This window comes from Rosa rugosa, chromosome 1, assembly GCF_958449725.1.
Source record: "Rosa rugosa chromosome 1, drRosRugo1.1, whole genome shotgun sequence".
Taxonomy (NCBI): Eukaryota; Viridiplantae; Streptophyta; class Magnoliopsida; order Rosales; family Rosaceae; genus Rosa; species Rosa rugosa.
In genome coordinates this window covers 14416993-14431642 of record NC_084820.1, presented here as the reverse complement: position 1 = coordinate 14431642, position 14650 = coordinate 14416993, and the positions used below count along the sequence as shown (strand labels likewise).

The 14650-nt window shown below is 40.8% G+C and overlaps 1 protein-coding gene across 1 annotated transcript; it reads right to left on the bottom strand.

The window, feature by feature from the left end:
- Positions 1-11215: 11215 nt before the first annotated feature.
- On the bottom strand, positions 11216-12724 carry LOC133719970 (reticulon-like protein B13). Its single transcript, XM_062146172.1, has 4 exons — positions 12587-12724; positions 12327-12513; positions 12009-12223; positions 11216-11545 (listed from the first exon to the last, which is right to left on the bottom strand). The coding sequence occupies exons 1-4, from the start codon at positions 12630-12632 to the stop codon at positions 11358-11360; spliced, it is 636 nt and encodes a 211-aa protein (XP_062002156.1). The 5' UTR covers positions 12633-12724; the 3' UTR covers positions 11216-11357.
- Positions 12725-14650: the final 1926 nt, after the last annotated feature.

Here is a 14650-nt window from a genome sequence, read left to right as displayed (position 1 = left end):
TGGCCGATTGTTGATCGTGGAAAAAGAATCGAAGCCCGAAAGCTTCGGATTTTCCGGCGAAGCTTCTGCAGTTTCTGGTGATCGTCGGGGTTGCATGAGGTATCGAATTTGATCCTCTCGTCGTGCTCTACTTTCCTGTGTAATTAGTTTTTGGAATTGATCGATTTTTGTTGATTTTCGTTTCTGGGTTATTTTGGCCATTTTGGAATTCTCCCCGAGTTCAGATCGATTTTGATTCCACCTTCCAGAGTTCCAGGCTCCAGCCACCGAGCCACCTTGCTCCTTGAACTCTTGAAGGCTTCAAATCTTCAATCCCTGAATCTCAGATTCTCAGGTAAACACCGTATACCCAATACCCATGCTGAATTGATGTCTTGCTGATGATGTTTGAATCGTGATTTCGTGATGTTTGGTGTTTAGGGTGAGGTCGTAATTGGGAATTGGGAATGGCCGAATGGGTTGATGAATGATGACTTGATGTTGATAATTGGGAATGGGTAATGGGTTGATGTCGATAATTGGGAATGGGTTGAATCGGTTGATGAATGGTGTTTGATGTTGGTGTCCAGATTCCCACATAATTGGGATTTAGTTAGAAGAATAATTTGACATAGATAACCACGATTTATGATTTTGCAGATCAAGGACAAGCTGGCGGAGTTGGCCGAGGTGGTATGTAGAACAGTAGAAGAGAGAAAGGGAGTTGCAGAAGAGAAGAGAGAGAGAAAGGGAGTTTTTTTTTTTTTTTTTGTCTTGAAATGACCATTTTAGCCCTCAATGGTCGGATTTAACGTCCAATTTGGACGGAGCATCAGAGATTGGGCACGGAAGACAAAAATTGGAAAGCTTAGGGGGTAAAAAAGTGAAATTGAGAGTCGGGGGGGGGGGGGGGGGGGGGGGGTGGGTGGGGTGAAATGATGACACCCCCAAACCTCATGGGGGTAAACTGAAATTAATCCTTATTTTTATTTTGTTTGCTTAGTGACTTTAGTTCCGACCACCCAAGGATTGTGGGTTAGCCACTAATCCCCGTGGTACGATAAACTTTGAGCTCAATACTTCCCTATCTTGACAACGATACGTACGCTTGCGTAAATGTGTATCAAGTCACTAATTCACATGGTCATGACGCCATGATGGGTGATGTAGTCACCAATTATGCTTCGAATAGCGCTACAGACGCTCAGCCCCAACCAAAATCCTCATTGGTTGCTTCTAAGGCCCCTCGCTCGTTTTGCAAAGCCTGTTCCTTAGAGAAATTTGGACCGAGACCGTCCTACTCAAATGATCCAAAAATGCTCATTCCGTTCTTGCAGAGAATCCAAGAGGATATTTGTGGATCTATTCAACCACCTTGCGGACCTTTCAAATATTTTATGGTGTTGGTTGATGCGTCAACACGCTGGTCACATGTCGCTCTGTTGTCCACTTGAAATGCTGCTTATGCCAAACTTTTAACCCAAATTATCCGTCTACGGGCTCACTAGCCGGACCACCCTATTAAGTCAATTCGACTTGATAATGCTGAGAGTTTACATCGAAAACGTTCAATGACTATTGCATATCACTGGGGACTGATGTAGAGCATCCAGTTCCTCATGTTCATACCCCAAATGTCTCACAGAAGCTACCATTAAGCGCCTACAAATGATAGCTCAGACATTGGTTATGTGCACCACTCTCCCCGTTTCCACTTAGGGATATGCAATACTGCATGCAGCGATGCTAATTCGTCACGACCCACTACCACCCAACTTTATTCTGCTTTACATCTAGTGACTGGGTACGAGCCTAATATCTCGCACTTACGCATATTTGGGTGTGCCATTTATGTGCCTACTACGCCGCCACAGCGTACTAAGATGGGTCCATAGAGACCAATGGGCATATATGTTGGATATGAGGCTCCAACTATCGTCCGCTATACCTGGAACCCTTAACAGGCGATCTCTTTACCGCTAGATTTGCGGATTGTCACTTTGATGAGACAATCTTCCTATCGTTAGGGTGAGATAAGAACACACATGTTCGGCAGGAACGACATAAATTGTCGTGATCTATCCCACTATGTCTCATCTCGATCCACGTACCGCACAGTCTGAAATTGAAGTGCGAAGAATTATTGAGTTTCAGAGCGTAGCAGACACTCTGCCTGATACATTTTCTGATACTGCTAAAGTGACAAGATCACATATACCTGCTGCAAATGTGCCTGCAAGGATTGACGTCCTAAATAATGGACGTAACGCCGCTTCTGAGGTACCAGGAGATGGCGCCACTGCCCAAATTGGCAGTGATGTGGCATCTATGGCCGCATGTCCCGCAAGGAAACACGGTAGACCGGTTGATTCAAATGATACTCGCCCTAGAAAGAGAGCAAATGAGGCACAAACAAATCCTTTGATCATCGATACTCAAAATCTATCCCATGAGAATGTTCCGGATTATGGTTATGTCCAAGAGACATCATTGGGGGATGCCTCAATGTCAGAACTTATCCCTGAGAACGTAGAGATCTCTATGAATTAGACTAGTGTACATGGGACATGGGAAATAAACTCCATCATCATCGATGATGTATTCACTTATTCTGTAACGCGTGAAATTATTGAGACCGATGACATTGAACCACTCTCCATTGATGAATGTCAACTTAGAGCTGATTGGCCAAAATGGAAAGAAGAGATCCATGCATAACTTGATTCTCTAGCGAAGAGAAAGGTATTTGGGCCAGTTGTGCCAATACATCCCAACACCAAACCGGTTGGTCATAAATGAGTATTCGTTAGAAAGCATAATGAGAGAAACGAGATTGTAAGGTACAAAGCTCGCCGTGTGGCGTAAGGCTTCTCACAACGCCCTCAAATCGACTACGAGGAGACCTATTCTCCCTTAATGGACGTCATTACGTTCCGCTACCTTGTCAGTTTCGTAGTTTCCAAAAAACTGAACATGCAGCTCATGGATGTGGTTACTGCGTATCTATATGGGGATCCAGATACAGAAATATATATGAAGGTCCTAGATGCACTTTAGTTACCTAAGTCAAATGGCTCTAAACCATAGAGTGCGTTTGCAATAAGGTTGAAACACTCACTATATGGATTGAAGCATTCCGGACAGATGTGGTATAACCGTCTAAATGAATACTTGACTAGCAAGGGATATGTTAACAATGAACTATGCCCATGTGTGTTCAAAAAGAGAACAAGTTTCGGATTTGCAATAGTAGCGGTTTATTTTGATAACATGAACATAATTGGCACCCTTAAAGAGTTAAGGGCAACCGCTGAACAATTGAAATCCGAATTTGAAATGAAGGACCTTGGGAGAACACGGTTTTGCCTTGGTTTGAAGATGGTATCCTGATTCATCAATCAGCTTATACCCAAAAGATGTTTAGGCGTTTCAATATTGATAAAGTTAAGTCTTCAAGCACCCCAATGGTTGTCTGTAGTCTTGATCCAAAGAAGGATACATTCCGTCCAAAAAATGACGATTAAGATGTGAGCCCCTGTGATTCTATTTATTAATTTCGGTTTTTCATAAGGTTGGTTTCGGATTTTAATTCCGAGAGTTGGGAATTGAGCTAGTTCCAATGAGGTAGGAATTTTCCGATTTCGCTCGGAATCAATGATTCTCATTGGGCTTTAGTAATCTAGTACAAATTGGGCCTATAGAAGAGTTGGGTCAGCCCACATCATTAAACCTGGTAAGGGAGTTTAATTAGAACAATAGCCCGCTTAGAGTGCATGAGCTACTTGAGGTGTGTAACTGAGAATGAAACACGTTAGTATTGGGATGTCACACGCGTCTACCCTTCCTGCAAACAACGTTCACCACTTCAGATGACATTCTCCACCTATAACTCTCGACTTCTCCGTCACCCGCACTCAGACCATACTCCTTTAGTTCTCAGAAACCACAGATTACACTCACTACTCTCATCTACATCCACCCAAAACTCAACCAGCTATCTTACCCAACCTTGCCAAGAATGGAGAAACTAACCATGGCAACGGGTTAGAAGCTACTGAAGTCCCCATCTCCTTCTGTTGCTAGTGTAGAAGCTTGGGGTTCGGAATTTAGACTGAGATCAGTTCACTCCTAAGGTAATCCCAACCCATCCTTGGTGTTCTAGTAATTTCGATTTGATTATAAGGTTGGGAAATTGATAGTTCTTCTTAAATCAAGGTTTGGAATAGGGGAAAAGTAGAAGTTTGGAGCTGGAGTTAATCGAAAGTCTTTGTCAGCTGAAGGGTGGAATTGTGCAGTACATAAATTGAGGGAGAAGGTTTCTGGGTGAAGGTAGTTGTTGACGGCAACTGACCAAATTGAGGTAAGAAGGGTTCTTGGACTGAATTCAATTCTTTATTGGGTATGATTGTAATTAAAGTGGAAATCTGGTCAGCTTTTAATGGTGGTGTAGGTTACTATAATTGATTAATAAAAGATCTTTGGAATATGTTCTTTGAAAGGTGACGTCCAGCAAGGCTAGTCAATGGTTTGGTCTTGGTATTTGTAGATTTTTATACATAATTGTGTGTTGTGGGAGCCAAGGTGATGGATGTGATTGCTGTGTATAATTGCAGTACTTGACCAAACCTAGATTATAGTTGTAGGCTTGGTATGGTATTAAGGTTTAATTGTGAGCTGCATGTTGGTATAATTGAGGTTTTGGTCAGGAAGTTGTGTGGCATGTTGCTAGTGCTCAATTAGAAATTAAAAGGAGGCCATGATTATAAAGTTTGGTATATGCTGTGTTTGGATGTAATTCATGATTGGTCGAAAATGGTACATAGGTGAAGGATAACCATTTGTTCTTAGAAAGTTTACTAACTTAGAATTGTGTCGGATTTGGGATTCCAGTGACCGAGGCTTAACCAACGACGGTGATAGCTCGGAGATTGTCTAAGCACGGATTCCAGGTAGGGGGAACTCACCTACGCCTCGCTAGAGTTTTCTATATATATTTGTTTTAAGTATTGCATGACTTACGCACGGTTTGGTTTATTTTATGATATTATATTATATTCTATTTTATCTTCTTTTTTTTATCGACACGAAAAATTATTAATAACGTGTCGAGGCCGTGCCATGCGGTTGAGTAAGTTAGATGACTTGAGAGCGAAGGGTGGCACTGACTTCCTTGGGTTCGATCCCTTTAACCTCCGGAGGGTTAGTTACGCCGGTTGTAATGACGGGCCCGGTACGTGTGTGTGACTAGGTAGTGGACGCTCTCGCTACGCTTACCTGGTAATCATTCTAATTAAGGTAAGGCCGTGCAGTTGGTCAATGGGACCGGTCATCTGGTTATAGAGATACTGGGATCCCGTCTATGAGTCGTATGTTTTACAATTTTACGTACCTTACTTATATACGTTATACGGTTTATGCATTTCTCATTTTATATCACGTTTTACTACATGCTATTTATAAAACCTAGTGGGGTTGAGCTCCTCTACTGGGCGATGAACGTATGTGATGCTCACCCCTACTTTCCCTCCAGGAACTGAGCAGGAGCCAGCTGAGGATCAGGCTTAGACGCTTGGGTGTTGGCATCGTCAAGTTGTGAATAGCTTCTTTTGGACTTGACTGTTGGTCTGGCAGGTGTTGATTAGTCTCCCTTCTTTTGAAATTGTGAATGTGACTTTGTTTTGTTGTGGGAACCTTGTAAATTTGTTATTATCCGCCTGCCTATCTTTTGGTGTGTGTTATTTAGCGTGAACTTGAAACCCGAACCTTGGACTCGTAACTTTTGTGGAATGTAAATAAAGTACTCTTTTGTTGTAAAATCTTTACGCTTCCGAATCGTACTCTCAACCTCAATTGTAAACGTTCTTCTCACCACATTTCTAAAAGGCCTTGCAAGCTTTTGTGGCATGGGTTTGTAGCACAAGCTGCAGGCTCGTGTTCAGAGGCTTGCGGCGCTGTAACGTGATCCTTCCGGGGCGTTACATAAGATGTGCTAGAGGCAGAATTGCCCTACCTAAGTGCAATAGGCACATTATTGTACTTAGCTCAATGCACAATACCGGACCTCTTATTTGTCGTGAACTTGTTAGCTAAACATAGTTCTGTACCAACACGACGCCATTGGATTGGTGTTAAGGATATCTTTCGATACCTAAGTGGTACGATTGATATGGGCTTGTTCTATCCCTACAGAGAGACGATGGATTCAGACCCATCACATGTCAGGGACGCCACCAACAGTGGTCTGCATACCCTCTCCATCCCAAAACGACATAAGTGTTTTGGAAGGTTTTGCAGATGTTGGGTACCTCTCTAACCCACATAAAGGTCATTCCCAAACTGATTATGTGTTCACCATGGGTAAGACCGCGATATCTTGGAGGTCTACAAAACAGACCCTAATCGCTACTTCTTCGAACCTTGCAGAGATTATTGCTCTTCACGAAACGGTTCGTGAATGTATATGGCTTAGATCCATAATTACGCATGTTCAAAGCAATTGTGGTTCAAAATCTACCACAGATGAGCCTACCAGCATTTATGAGGATAATCATGCTTACATTGAGCAAATGGAACAAGGCTACATCAAAGGCGACAACACCAAGCATATATCACCCAAATTCTTCTACAATCAGCAACAACAGAAGCTCCTCAAGATTAGAGTGAACAAGGTTCAGTCTGAGGACAATGTGGCAGACTTGTTCACTAAGTCATTGCCTGAATTCATGTTCGAGAAACATGTTGCAAACATTGGTTTGAGAAAGTTATCCGAACTCCCCTAATCGTAGTCATCAGGGGGAGACGCAGACATCAAGAGGAGATGTCTACATGTTTGGTCTCGAAACGTGAAGGGTGTACATTTTTCTCCTTCGACCGAGGTTATTTTTGTCCCACTGGGTTTTTGTTACTCGGCAAGATTTTTGGTGAGGCAACAAGAGGAGCACCACGTTTGGGCGACACAAGGGGGAGTGTTCAAGTATATCCAGAATATGTGTCTGATCAAAACTTTAGGTTACTTGTGCAAGTTGTAATAGGGTTAATTTCAGAGATAATCTCAGAGATATTTGTAGATATCCATTCATTGTACGATTATGTTTCCATGTACAACTCTGATTCTATGCTTGTAATCCTCTATATAAAGAGGCCCTATTATCAATGAAAGCACAGCAAATTCTCTACCAAATCTCAATTCCCTTAAACATAATGGCTTTTTTTCCTCTTAATAGCCTTATTATATATATATATACATATCTTATCCAGAGACAGGCTTTGCTCTGAAATTAAAGTGCGAGGTTAGAGTTTAGGGTCACTTCTCGGTTGCATATCCACATCGTTGTGTGTTCAGTTTTTAGGTACTAATGTATAGATCATCTCTACAAAATTTCAGCCAAATTGATGATCTTTAAGGTATCTAAGTCGCTTAAACCAATGGACGAACTGAATCTATCCAACCTGAACCGTGCTAGCTTTAAGGCAGTTATCAATGCCTTAACGACCATCAATTTTACTGAAATTTTGCATAAATAATCTATACATTAGTACCTAAAAAATGAACGGTCGAGATGTGGATATGCGACCGAAAAGTGACCCTAAACTCTAACCTCTAACCTCGCACTTTAATTTCAGAGCAAGGTCTCGCTCTGGATAGGATCTGTCTATATATATATAATTACATACATATATTTTTATACTATTAGGCTTATGCCTTATGCCTCAAGGCTTACGCCTTACTGAGGGTCTCCCAAAAACGTCTCGGCTATGCCTTAGCATTTTAAAACATTGATCGTAACTTCATTATCGGCGATGCAAAAGTATTGCTTAATTAAAAGGGAAAAATTCACCAACGGTGTCTGGACACTTAGGGGACTTTCAGAATGATACCTGAACTTACAAAGTTATCAATGTGATACCTGGACTCATTTTTTCGTATCAACGTCGTACCTATGACCAATTTCCTTAACGGCTCCGTGACGGAAATTGGTCGTAGGTATCACATTGATACGAAAAAATGAGTCCAGGTATCACATTGATAACTTTGTAAGTTCAGGTATCATTCTGAAAGTCCCTAAGTGTCCCGACACCATTGGTGAATTTTTCCCAATTTTGCACGTGCGATGTACGTGAGTCACTTAATGAAGACAAAAGGACCGATTTACCCTCAAATTCTTTCTTTCTTTTCTTTTCTTTTTTTCTTTATTCTTCTTTCCTTCTTTCTTTCTTTCTTTCTTCTTCTTCTTTTCTGGTTTCTTCTTCCCCTGATTTGAATCATCAAGATTCAAATCATCTTGCTCGTCCGATTCCCACCGCCGATCGCCGATCAAACACCGCCGCTGCGTCTCAATCCACCTTCATGCACCACAGATGTTTCTGGTTCCCCCAACTTCAAATCCTATAGCAAATTGAAATTGTGCATTGAGGCTTCACCGCTCACTCCGAGTTCATCCCCGCCGCCGTCGCCAATGACTTGACCACAACAACCTCCACCACCGCACAACAACGTCGTCCTCCGCTGCTTCTCGATTGGGTTTGGGGATAAGGACTGCTTCTTCCTCCACCGCTAGCGAAATCGTGGAGGCTCAAGGCCACATGAAGGTGGATTGAGACGCAACGGCGGTGTTTGATCGGCGATCGGCGGTGGGAATCGGACGAGCAAGATGATTTGAATCTTGATGATTCAAATCAGGGGAAGAAGAAACTAGAAAAGAAGAAGAAGAAAGAAAGAAAGAAAGAAAGAAGAATAAAGAAAAAAAGAAAAGAAAAAAAAGAAAGAATTTGAGGGTAAATCGGTCCTTTTGTCTTCATTAAGTGACTCACGTGCATCGCACGTGCAAAATTGGAAAAAATTCACCAACGGTGTCTGGACACTTAGGGACTTTCAGAATGATACCTGAACTTACAAAGTTATCAATGTGATACCTGGACTCATTTTTTCGTATCAATGTGATACCTACGGCCAATTTCCGTCACGGAGCCGTTACGGAAATTGGTCATAGGTACGATGTTGATACGAAAAAATGAGTCCAGGTATCACATTGATAACTTTGTAAGTTCAGGTATCATTCTGAAAGTCCCCTAACTGTCCAGACACCGTTGGTGAATTTTTCCCTAATTAAAATAACAAAACCCCCAGTAGAGGATAAAGACCTTGACCCTATGGTACTCGGGGCTGGACATAAATGTATAGGTATAAGGTAAAATGGTATTGATTACTGAACTGAAGATTGGTTTTCTATGTTACTCCGATCTAATCCAAAATATACTAATCACTTTTGTCGCTTTTGGTTTAAACTGCAGCTAATTAGTGATATTACCCTCCATTCAAAAACATCGGCCGACTTTTTTTGGTCATATAAACAGAACTTCCAGGGAGGATCGATTGACGTCATATTAAGATAAATTTTGTGAAATTTTTTAAGTTGACGCCGTATTTTGTAAATTTTGTAAGTTGACGTCATATTTTGTGAAATTTTGTATGCAAATTAGGTCATTGTACAGTCATGATGAAACCAAGCAGGGATCATTTTACTTCTTTTTTTCATGAACCCTGACGAAACAATATAGCCCTACGAAAGGGACTACACCAAATCTCCACGGAAATTAGGAGGACCAAGTTGGTCACTGCAGCTTTGAAACAACGGACAAGCTATCCCACGACAACGAAGAAGCTAATGATCAATGTAGGGTCTTCAACAGTTTATTCCTATACTGCCAATCGCCAATCGCCATCGACATTTTCTTTACTTGGTTTTCTATATAGGGGCCGTGACCACTTACCCAATTTTAGTCTAACAATTGCCCACTTGCTCCACCAAGAGTTTTTTAACCTCATTTACCCAATCTAATATTTGATGACAGTTTTGCCCTTAACTCAATTAATTAATTACATGTGCATCTGCTATTTCTCTCTCCCCCCGATCTGGTATTGCTCTCTCATCCCCCATTCTCAATCCTCTCTCTCTCCCTATCTGCTCTCTCTCTCTCATCCCCATTCTCCGATCTCTCTCTCTCTCTCCCTCTCTGTGGCAGCGTGCTGGGATGGGCAGGCGTTGGACTGCGCAAGACGTGGATGTGCTGTGTTGCGCAGGCGGCAGGGCAGGGCTGCCGGATTCTGCAGCGATCTGTGTTGGGCAGGCGGCGCTATGGGCTGCGCGGGTTGGCCGGCGCTGGTGTGCTGGCCGCGTGGGTAGGAGGACGCTGGGAGGCTCCGGTGAGGAGACTGGATCGAAGGCCGGAATGCAAGCGGTTGGGATCGGTGCTGCAGATGACTCCGGTGAAGGGGAGGCGGTGCTGCAGTGAGGAGGCTGGATCGAAGGCCGGAATGCAGGCTGTTGGGATCGGTGCTGCAGATGATTCCGGTGAAGGGGAGGCCGCCGGGAAGAAATTTTTTTAATTATTATATATATATAATTGAACATATAAATGAATCAATTGTGCCTGAAGTGTATTTATTTTGATTTTGGGAGTTTATGCAATTCACCGATGGGCAATAATATGATTATTGGATGACAATAATATGATTATTAGAGGAAATAATATGATTATTTGAAGCCAATAATATGAGTATTGGGGGGCAATACTATAATTATTGGGGGGTAATAATATAGTTACCGGGTATTATTAGGGGGCAATAATAAGATTACTGAGGGGTAATAAAATGTTTATTGGGGCAATAATAAGAATATTGGGGGGGGCAATAATATGTTTATTGGGGGGCAATATATAATATGATTACTAGGTATTATTGGGAGGTAATAAAATCAAATTTCGGAATCCGGTAGCCGGATTCGGGATTCCGGTCACCAATCGCCGGATTCCGGTAATCGATCGCCGGATTCCGATCACCGGTCGCCGGAGTCCGCTGCCGGCCACTAGTCACCGGAGCACAGAAAGGTGGAGAATGACTTTTCTCTCTAAGTGAGAAAGAAGGAAATGGCAAAAAAGTCTCAAAAATAAATAAAAAGAATTTAAAAAAAATTAATTAGATAAAGGAGAAATAATCCCTTAGAGTGTTTTGGGTAAATGGGGTTTTTAAACTTTTCGTTGTGCAAGTGGACAATTGTTAAGCTGAAATTGGGTAAATGATCATTTTCCCTTCTATATATGTGGGAAACTATAATTTAATTTTCAAAACAAAATTCATAGAAGCAATAACTACACGCCATTCAATGACAATGTTATTGTCCACTTGATACATATAGCTACTTAGCTAGGAAGTCTACTTCTACATTGGATATTGGGATAGAACTACATGAACATATACACTATATGAGAAAGACAACAGTGAAGCATATAGGCCGGAGAAATCACTTTACAGGTCACTAGCTAGCTGATCGATCGGTAAGGTCCAGAGTCGAGAAACTACATGTACATACGGCAGCCAGCTACTCAACCTTCTTGTCCTTATAAGTCTCGTTGGTGACTGTCACCTTGTTCTTTATATTCTTGACTACCTTTTCATCCACCATGTCATAGTACCTCCTTGCCTGTGCCTTCACCCACTCCTCACTCCTCTTGAGATTTTCCTTGTACCTCGCATATATCACAGGAATAGTCATGCCCATAACAACACCTGCACATTATAAGACCCACAACCAAATATCGGATATACATATGTATGATATTAAAAGACTAACCGGCCGATCGAAGACAACACCATAAGGACATTTAGCCAGCTTCTTACATTTTGAGGGGGTATGTATGTTAACGATTGCTATAATCACTAATGTCGCTCATGTTTTTTTTTTTTTTTTTTTACCATAATTACTGTAGCTGCAAGTAATTGAAGTTTAGCATCGATTGGCCATATATATCAAGAATTTGCAAAACATGTAGGTGAACAATACAGTGGAATGAGAATGAGATTTAATCGTGTCAATTCAATACATCACATCTAGGAACGTTCTCATTCATTCGAACATTAATTCATCAACTACTAATCAAATTGACCAATTTGAAAATGGGGAAACTATGGTGGCTAAGGGAATAAGACCCGGGAATAAAAGTTGCTACTCTTTACTTTCTTTAGTTGCTACCTGTGTAAAGAAGGGTGAGCAGATCCAAGTGTCTCCCCACACGAGAGAGTAACCATAAACCAGCGGCAGTCCCGGCAAATACAAACCACTCTCTCTGTGCAGCCACCCGAAACATCCATCGAATTCCTTCTTCAATCCATGCTCGAATGGTATTCGCAGTCTCCAAAGCCGTCTTCTCTGTTACCTCCAACATTTCATACAAATTTGGAGGTTCTCTGCAAACAAGAAATTGAATTAAACAAACATAAAACTTGAGAGCACACCAAGTAAAGAAAACAAGACAGAAAAGTTTGAAAGCAGGGGAGCTTAGTTAATTACTTGTTAAAGAACCTAAGCATGTTGCCCCAAAGGAACAAAGAAGTAACAATGAACATGGCCGCCCATGAAATTACAGTAAGGAAGTTGAAGCGATAGACGTTGAGCAAAACCCATATTGCTGTTGCTATCAAAAGAACAAGCACACTCTGTTTCTTCTTCCTCCATAGGAATATATCTGTCACAGTATCTGCACCAAATCCCAAATCAAAATAAAAACAATCAAGTAGTTTCTTAGTTTCTGAAGCTTAAAAATTGATTACCTGAACTGGGCAGGGGCAATTTATATGTTTGATCTGTTTCAGACATGTTGACGACTAGAACAGATTAAGCTGAAAATGAAGATTTTTTTTTTTTTTTGATACGAAAAGAGCTGAAAATGAAGAATTGTACACAGTATTTTTGAAGAGGTTTTTGATCGAGATTATGCTTACACGTAGAGACCTAGTGCATAGAAACGTGGAAACCATGCAAGCCATCATGTCACTTCAGTACGTGTAGCTTGGGCATGTGTTTATGAAAGTTCAAAGTTCGACACCTTCACCATGTGAAGGAACCATTAAAGAGGATAAGGATATCCCTTGCTAGGTCCAAATAGCAACTTATGACCGAGCAACCCAAATTACTGCAAAAAGAAAATATTTCCAACACATCTAACGACAAGAATTGAATTTGGTGGTTAGGTTTGGTTTTCTACCAGACTCACTTCTCAGCATTTCTCGTTTTGGTATGTATAATAAATTTTATTTTGTTGTTAGTTTAGTTGAATAGGATAAAATACTTATAAGACATTATTTATTGTCGGTGAGTCGTGCCCTATTGGTTAGCTAGCATAACTAACATCGTAGAGGTCACGAGTTTAAATATCACTGACTTCAGAGGTATGGTGGGGAGTTACACTGTCGTCCAGATTCAAAAAAAAAAAAAAAAAAACAAACAAACATGATTTGTGGGAGTAAAATGTGAGATTTAGTCTATTCTTCAATCTATTCGATAAAATGATTTGAGACATGAATTATGTAAGTAAAGCCATATATTTATAAATAAGTCGTTTAGGATAAATTTTACTTCAAATTCCTACTCATTGCACTAGCACTTAAGTAATGCTCAAATTAAAACAAGAACTCGTATCTTTCCAGTTGTTGTGATTCTCTCTTTTTGTTTGGTTATATAATTAATTTCTGCTGTCAAATTTAACTGTAATTTCATAGGGAGTAAATGTATAGAACTATGTCCCACACAGATACTCATTTCATTTAGTTTAAGTTAAACGTCTAGATCTACAAATTTTGTGCACAAATGTTCCTTGCAAGCTTGTAATCTCTTCGACATATCTTTTATTTCTTCGTTTACTAGGGCCTATTGAGCTTCCATCATTGTTTTTCATTCATGCTGCTTTCAACAGTAGGAGCACTTCTCTTTCCATCACCAAGAAGCATCATAATAGGAATCCCACTCATTGCCTCAACCAATTTCTCTCATGATTTTCTCTCTTTGGCCTGAAATCTTTCATGATTTGCACGGTCATAGTTTTACACATAAATGGGGAAATTTGAGGAACAATTCAGTCCTATACTCCTCCTATGTGATCGAATTTTCCAAACCCTCCATAGTGGTACCACCTCCTCATGATTTAACCGCGAGTGTGAACTGTCCGGTGATACCTAATTTCTCCATTGTATAATAAGGTCAAAAGTAAACCCAGGCCCATGTATGTAGGCATTTACTGGACATCACATGGATCACATTATTACTGGGCCCTGCTTACTGTATTTAAAGAATTAGACAGATAATCATAAAAATATATTATTTGACTGGATGACAAAAAAGTCAACATTACCATGCCCCAGGTAGGTACTAGGTAGTGTTACTTGATGAACTTGATTAATAAGAGGATTATTATTAAAAATAACAGTCGGCTTAGTTAACCCAATCCAAAGCGTTTACAAAGAAGCGTCACTGGATAGTCCTCCTCCAAAACCCTATGATCCGGTCGGTACTCACCTCCTGTCCCCTCGACTAGTTATTTTCATACAGGAGAAAACAGAGTACCAGTTTTTTTTTTTGGCAAAGAGAGTACCAGTTGACTAGCCAAGAATTAGTCTTTAAGCTTTTGAGAGGTTGCAAGAGATAGAGCAAGTGGAATTTGAATCCTGTGCAGCACATGATCAAAGCTTGTGTTATACCTTGTTAGAAAGTGTAGCAGATTATGTTAGAATAGCTGTCAATATCTTTAGCATTCATTCTGTATCATTCAACATCAATTACCTAGGATAGTTTTCCTTATTTATTCCCTAGCTTTGTGGAGACTCTTCAATGTAGTTACT